Source organism: Scyliorhinus canicula, chromosome 9 (assembly GCF_902713615.1).
Source record: "Scyliorhinus canicula chromosome 9, sScyCan1.1, whole genome shotgun sequence".
Taxonomy (NCBI): Eukaryota; Metazoa; Chordata; class Chondrichthyes; order Carcharhiniformes; family Scyliorhinidae; genus Scyliorhinus; species Scyliorhinus canicula.
The window spans coordinates 158,243,804-158,251,177 of NC_052154.1; the positions used below are offsets into that span (position 1 = coordinate 158,243,804).

General features: G+C 45.0%; 1 protein-coding gene across 1 annotated transcript in view; it reads right to left on the reverse strand.

Annotated features, from left to right (window-relative positions):
- The window catches only part of LOC119971831 (uncharacterized oxidoreductase YjmC-like), a 73,332-nt gene extending 68,963 nt beyond the window's left edge, over window positions 1–4,369 (reverse strand). Inside the window, exons 1-2 of the mRNA XM_038808038.1 lie at window positions 4,278–4,369; window positions 3,647–3,795 (exon numbers count right to left, since the gene is read on the reverse strand). Of these exons, the coding sequence (XP_038663966.1) occupies window positions 3,647–3,795; window positions 4,278–4,285 (157 nt within the window). The 5' untranslated portion in view covers window positions 4,286–4,369. The remainder of the gene's footprint in view (window positions 1–3,646; window positions 3,796–4,277) is intronic.
- Between the last annotated feature and the right edge of the window lie 3,005 nt (window positions 4,370–7,374).

Genomic DNA, 7,374 nt, shown 5'->3' on the forward strand with positions numbered 1-7,374 from the left:
CCAGGTTGCTGTGGGAGGCGAGGGAGGAGATTGCAGGGGCCCTGATCCAAATTTTTTATTCTTCTCTGGCCACAGGAGAGGTGTCAGAGGACTGGAGAACCGTGAATGTAGTCCCACCATTTCAGAAAGGCTGTAGAACTACAGGCCAGTGAGTCCCACATCAGTGGTGGGGAAACTAATCGGGAAAATTCTGAAAGAGAGAATCTATCTGCACTTGGAGAGGCAAGGTTTGACCAGGAATAGTCAGCATGGCTTTGTCAGAGGGAGGTCATGTCTAACAAATTTGATTGAATTTTTTGAGCAGATGACTAAGTGTGCAGATGAGAGTAGTGCAGGTGACGTAGTTGACATGGATTTCAGCAAAGCATTTGACAAGATCCTACATGGGAGATTTATAAAGAAGTCAAATGCTCATGGGATTACAGGGGAACTTGATAAGGTGGATAACGTGGTTGCGTTGTCAGAAACAGAGGGTGATGACAGATTGCTGCTTTGGTGACTGGAAGCCAGTGTCCAGTGGCATACCACAGCGATCTGTGCTTAGATGACTACGTGGGGGGTAGGATCAATAAGTTTGCGGATGACACAAAGTTAGGCCGGGTGGTTAACAGTGAGGCTGAGAGTTTTTGGTGACAGGAAGATATAGATGGGATGATCAAAATGGGCAGAAAAGTGGCAGATGGAATTTGATCCTGAAAAGTGTGAGGTGTTACACTTTGGACGGGGCAATTTGACAAGGAAATATTGAATGAATGGCACCACACTGGGAAGTCCTTAGGAACAAAGAGACCCTGGCGTGTTTGTAAATAGATCTCTGAAGGCAGAAGGGCAGGTTAATAGGGTGGTGAAAAAGGCATTGGGACACTTACCTTTATAAGTCGTGGCAGAGATTACAAAAGCAAGGAGGTCATGTTGAAGTTGTATAGAACATTGGTAAGGCCACAGCTGGAGTACTGTGTGCAGTTCTGGTCGCCACATTATGGGAAGGATCTAATTGCACTGGAGGGGGTGTGTTTTACCAGGATATTGCCTGGGATGAAACATTTAAATTATGAAGAAAGGTTGGATAGGCTTGGGTTGTTTTCGCTGGATTACAGAAGACTGAGGACCGACCTGATCGAGGTGTACAAGATTATGAGGGGCATGGGCATGGTGGATAGGGAAAAGCTGTTCTCCTTAGTTGAAGGGGCGGTTATGAGAGGACACAAGTTCAAGGTGAAGGGCGATAGGTTCAGGGGGGATTTGAGGAAAACATTTTTACCGAGAAGCTGGTGATGGTCTGGAATGCACTGCCTGGGAGGGTGGTAGAGGTGGGTTGCCTCACACCCGTTAAAAAGTACCTGGATGAGCAATTGGCACATCTTAACATTTGAGGCTATGGGCCAAGTGCTGTCCAATGGAATTAGGATTGGCAGAATTGATATTTTGCTGTGGCACTGCTGCCTCACGGCGCCAGGGACCCGGATTCAATTCTGGCCTTGGGTAACTGTTATGTGAAGTTTGCACATTCACTCCATGTCTGCGTGGTTTCCTCCGAGTGCTCTGGTTTCCTCCCACACTCCAAAGATGTACAGGTTAGATGGGGTTGCAGGATTCCGGGGATAGAGTGGGGGAATGGGCCTAGGCAGGCTGCTCTTTCAGAGGGTTGGTGCAGACTTGATGAGCCGAGTGGTCTCCTTCTGCACTGTAGGAATTCTATAACAGGAAGCAGAGAGTGGGGATAAATGGGTCTTTTTCGGCAACTCAGCAGAGGGCTCAGTGCTGAAGCCTTAACTGTTACAATCTATATCAACGATTGAATCAAGGGACCAAGTATATGGTTGCTAAATTTGCCAATCACACCAAGACAGGTGGAAAATAAGTTGTCAAGAAGAGCTAACAAGTTCACAAAGGGATATGGATAGATTAAGTGAATGGGCCAACATTTGTCAGATGGAGTAGAATGTCTGAAAATGTGAACTTGTCCACTTTGGCAAGAAGAATAGAAAAGCAGTACTAATAAAGTGGAGCGATTGCAGTACACGGTGGTACAGAGAGATCTGGATGTTCTGGTACATAGAACATAGAACATAGAACAGTACAGCACAGAACAGGCCCTTCGGCCCTCGATGTTATGCCGAGCAATGATCACCCTACTCAAACCCACGTATCCACCCGATACCCGTAACCCAACAACCCCCCCTTAACCTTATTTTTTTTAGGACACTACGGGCAATTTAGCATGGCCAATCCACCTAACCCGCACATCTTTGGACTGTGGGAGGAAACCGGAGCACCCGGAGGAAACCCACGCACACACGGGGAGGACGTGCAGACTCCGCACAGACAGTGACCCAGCCGGGAATCGAACCTGGGACCCTGGAGCTGTGAAGCATTTATGCTAACCACCATGCTACCCAAAATGGAATTAGGATTGGCAGAATTGATATTTTGCTGTGGCACTGCTGCCTCACTGTGCCAGGGACCCGGATTCAGGTACAGCAAGTGATTAGGAAGGCAGATGGAATGTTGGTGTTTATTGCAAGCATTCTGGAATATAAAAATAGAAAATTGTTACTTCTGCTGGAAAGGGTCTTGATGAGGCTACATCTGGAGTACTGTGTACAGTTTTGTCTCCTTATTTGAAAAAGGATATAGTGACATTAGAACAGTTCAGAAACGGTTCACTCGACTCATTTCTTGGATGAAGGACTTATCTTATGAAAAAAGGTTGAACAGGTTGGGCCTATACCATTGGAGTTCAGATCATCTTATTGAAACATGTAAGATCCTGATGGGACTTACTGGGGTGGGCACCGGGAAGATGGTTCCTCTTGTGGGAGGCACTCTAACTAGGAGATACAGTTAAAAATAAGGGCTCCCCCATTTAAGACAGAGACGAGGGGGGAAAAATTCTCTCAGAGTATCATTAATCTGTGGAAATTCCATTCTCCAAATAAGAGGTCCCCTCTTGAAGGCAGAGATTAGTGGGGGGGGGGGGGGGGGATTTCTCTCACAGGATCATTAATCTGTGGAAATCCCATTCCCCAGAAAACAGTGGCGGCTGGGCCATTTAATTTATTCATGGCTGAGTTGGATAGTATCAAGGATTATGGTAGTGATGGGGGAGGGGAGGTGCACAATAGGCAGGAAAGTGGAGTTGAGACCACAATCACATCATCCATGATCATATTGAATGGCAGAGACTCAGAGGGCCAAATGGGCTACTCCTATTCCTAAATCCTATCTAGATTCCTATGTGCCAATAATAAAGATTATATTATTAGTTTTATTCCTCATCCTTCAGATTCCTTGTCCTTCAGATTCCTTGTCCTTCAGATCCTTCAATCTGCATACCACTCATTCCCCAAACCCCCATCTCCATCCTCCAGAGCCTTCATTACCAAAACCCCCATTCCCCCAAACTCTCCACCTCCAGATCCTCCATTCCTCATATGCCCCATCCTTGAACACATATCTTTGGGACTCACTGGTCACCTCCTGACCAAGTGTTCAGTGAAGTTGAAACTGCTTCACAACACAAAATGTTTATAAACCTCGCGTTTCTTTGGGAAAGAGCTATTAAATGTTCCAACTCTTGACGCGATCAGAGACCTGAGGAGAGATGGCCTTATTCCCACTGTTCCATCACTGCAGGTGCACCCACCAAGCCTGTTGAGTCCGTGGCTGTAATGTCCTCGATAATCTCCTTCCACCAACACATCAGCCAGTGCCATGGCATGGCTACTGTTGGTTCCCACTGCTTTCATACAGCGCTCAATGAACTGGTGCATCTCCGAGCGACTCACCAAGTACCTGAAACACATATCGCATATTCAAATATTAAAGTGAAAACAACAATCACACACTGACCACATCATCAACTCAATCTGCTCAAAGTAACCAGGGCAGGAAACGGAGAGAGAGATAACCTCCGAGGGGGATAAAGGGACAGCCAAGACTGGGTTTCAGAGGGGTTGAGGGAGAGATTGAAAGGCAGAGACTGAGGGATTGAGGGACAGGGAGACAAACTGAGTGACAAAGGGGCTGAAACTGAGGGGCTCAGCCTGAGGAAGGGCTGACAGTGAGAGTCAGAGAGTGAGGGAGAGGGACTGAGGGAAAGGGACTGAGGGCACACACATGGAGGAACCGAGGAGTGGGGACTGAGGGGCGGGAGGCAGAGACTGAGGGACAAGGGACGGAGTGGCTGGGGACCGGGACAGATTGAAGATCAGTAACTGAGGGACAGCAGGGGCTGAGGGACGGAGGGTTGGGGGTGGGTGGGGGTCTCTCTCCACCTGGCCATGTCCCGCTGGGACCCCTCAACTCTCGGTAACCCCCCGGGTCCCGCGTCCGGTTGCTATGGAGATCCGCGGCCCGTGTGTTCACAGTGACAGCTCCGCCCTCAAGATCAGGTAATAACAATGTACACAATATGTACAACATATATATATAAATATAACATCCACTTTGTGTATGTAATGGTATAAAATGTATGCAATATATACGATATGTAATTAACGCATAGAAACAATGTACTGTATACACAATATATGATGTATGCCTATTGGCGATGCATTGGGCCTAAGATGATTTTTTTTGCAGATGGCGTGGTTTGAAAATGGCTACATGCACAATGTAGATTATAAACTACATATGTGCACACAAAATACATGATATATATTGTATATCTCGTATATAATGTATAAAATATATACAATGTATACAATATATACAATATACATGATACATAGATGTACATGTAAACAATGTACACTATATTTAAAGTATGTACAATATAAGCAATATATGCTATTCACTGTATATGTTGTATAAAATATACAATACACACCATATACAATATATAATGCGCACAGTATATAAAATACATCCATCATTAAGGAAGTAGCAGCTGGACATTAAGACAATCACAATACAATTAAGCAGAGTCAGCATGGTTTTATGAAGGGGAAATCATGGGCTGGGATTCTCCGGAAATGGGGCTATGTCCCCACGCCCGACGGAAAACGGGTGCGAATCACTCCAGAATTTTTTCAAAAAGCGGAGGCTCGAAGAATCCCGGCCATGTTTGACAAATTAACTAGTGTAACTGTAGTATAGTGAGTAGAGTAAATAAACCCAGTTGTTATCCTGCCTACTTGGTGTCATATGAAGTCCTGACCTTCGGTTATCACAGATTGAGATAGTTAAAAATTTGACAGATGGATTATGTGATGTTCACTTTGATGGGAAGAATATAAAGCAGAATATAATTTAAATTGAGAGAGACTACAGAATGCTGTGGTGCAGGGGATTTCGGTTTCCTACATAAATCACAAAAAGCTAGCATGTAGATAGAGCAAGTAATTTGGAAGGTAAATGAAATATTGCCCTCATTACAAAGGGGATGGAGTATAAAAGAAGGGAGGTCTTGCTCCAACTGTATTTGGAATAAACTACTGCGTACAGTTTTGGTTTCTTTATTTGAGAAGGTATACAATTCTATTCGGGACAATTCAGACAAGGTTCACTCAGTTGATTCAAAAGAAGAAGGGGTTGTTCAATGAGGAAATCATTGAACAGGTTGGGCCTACATTCACTGGGGTTCAGCAGAATGAGAGGTGATCTGATTTAAACATATAAGATTCTGAGGCGGGGTAAATTCTGAGGAGATTTGCCCTTGTGGGAATCTGGAAATGGGGAACATGGGTTCAGAATAAGGGACCTCCCATTTAAGATAGAGATAAGGAGGAATTACTTCTCTCAGAGGGCCATTAATCTTTGGAATTCTACCCTACAGAGCATTTGAGCTCGTGTTATTTGATATACCCAAGGCTGAGATCGATCGATGTTTGAACAATGAGATAGTGAAAGATTATGGAAGGCAGGCAGAAAAGTCGAGTTGCAGCCACACTCGGATCAGCCATGATCTTATTGAATGGCAGAGCAGCTCAAGGGGCCAACTGTCTGACGTCTCCTATTTTTTGTGTTATGTCCAATGCATTCCTGTTTTGCCACCCATGTTTTGCCTTCAGTAACCTTAAGTCCAGTTCGCCCATCACTGCCATGTTCATTCTTCTATACTGACCCCGAGTTAGGCAATGTCTTGATTTTAAGATTCTCAAATCTCTTTATTGTCTTTCCCTTCCCAATCTCTATAATCTCCACTCCTATAATCCTCCAAAAATTCTGTGCTCATCTAATTCTGGCCTCTTAGGCATTCCTGATTTTAATTACTATTGGTGGATGTGCCTTCAGCAGCCAAGGTCCAAAGCTGTGTAATTCTTTCACTAAACCTCTCTGCCTATCCTGGATTGTCCTTTAGCATATTCCTGAAAACCTGTTGCTTTGGTCAAACTTTTGGTCATCTTCCCTAATATCTCCTTATGTCGTCCAGTGATCAACTTTTTTTGATAATGCTCCTGTGAAGCGCTTTGGGATGTTTCACAATACCAAAAGTGGTATATAAATATAAGCCATTATTGTTGAGAGTTGAGTAATGAGTGATGAGTGAATTAGAGCAGTGTTTTTCAAACTTTTCTTTCCGGCGACCCATTTTTACAAAATGGCCGCCTCTTGCGATCCGCGCCATGTTCACAATAGGTTATCCATAGTTAGTGAGTTACTGACTGGGGTACTTGTGGATACATATTCCAGCTGGCAATCACTTGATTTTGGGTGGGGGATGCAGGCCTGGAAGAAAAAAGATGGCGAAGCATTGCTGGAAACTAATGTTGTGCAGAAGGAGTTTCTGCAGGAAATAAATTTAAAGATAATTGGTTTTTTTTCTTTGAAACACTTCAGTTGTCAGTGCAGGTGCCCCCCCCCCCCCCCCCCTTCACCAATACCCTGACTCCCTCCCTCCCTCCCCACCACCCTCCTTTCACCTCTCTCCCCACCACCCCACTTCCTTTCACTTCTGTTGGTACAGAGGTGAGGGTATCTGGTCTCTCCAGTGCAAAGTTATGTGCTGGTACCATTTGTCTTTTGTAGAAACGTGTTGTGAACTGTTTTAATAATAGAGTACGCACCCCCCCCCCCTCCCCCCCTCATCGTACATTGGTACTGAGGGGAGGATATCCTGTTTCTCCAACACAAAATGAGTGTTTGAACCGTTTGGCCTTGTATATATTTTTTACTGTTTTAATAACAAAAAAACATGGTCAGTGTAGGTGCTGACTAACCTGGCTGATCAGCTCCTGTAGACTCTGTGCTGAAGGCTGTATTGGTGACTGTGAGATGTGACCCAGGGAGGCAGAAAGACCACGGCACCGACCTCTACATCAGCCTCATGTGGCCACACACTGCACTGTAGCCAGAATTCACCCAGGGAGAAAATGGGGAAAACATGTCAAGCGATCCTCGGGGATCATTTTTGGAGACCTTTTGGCGATC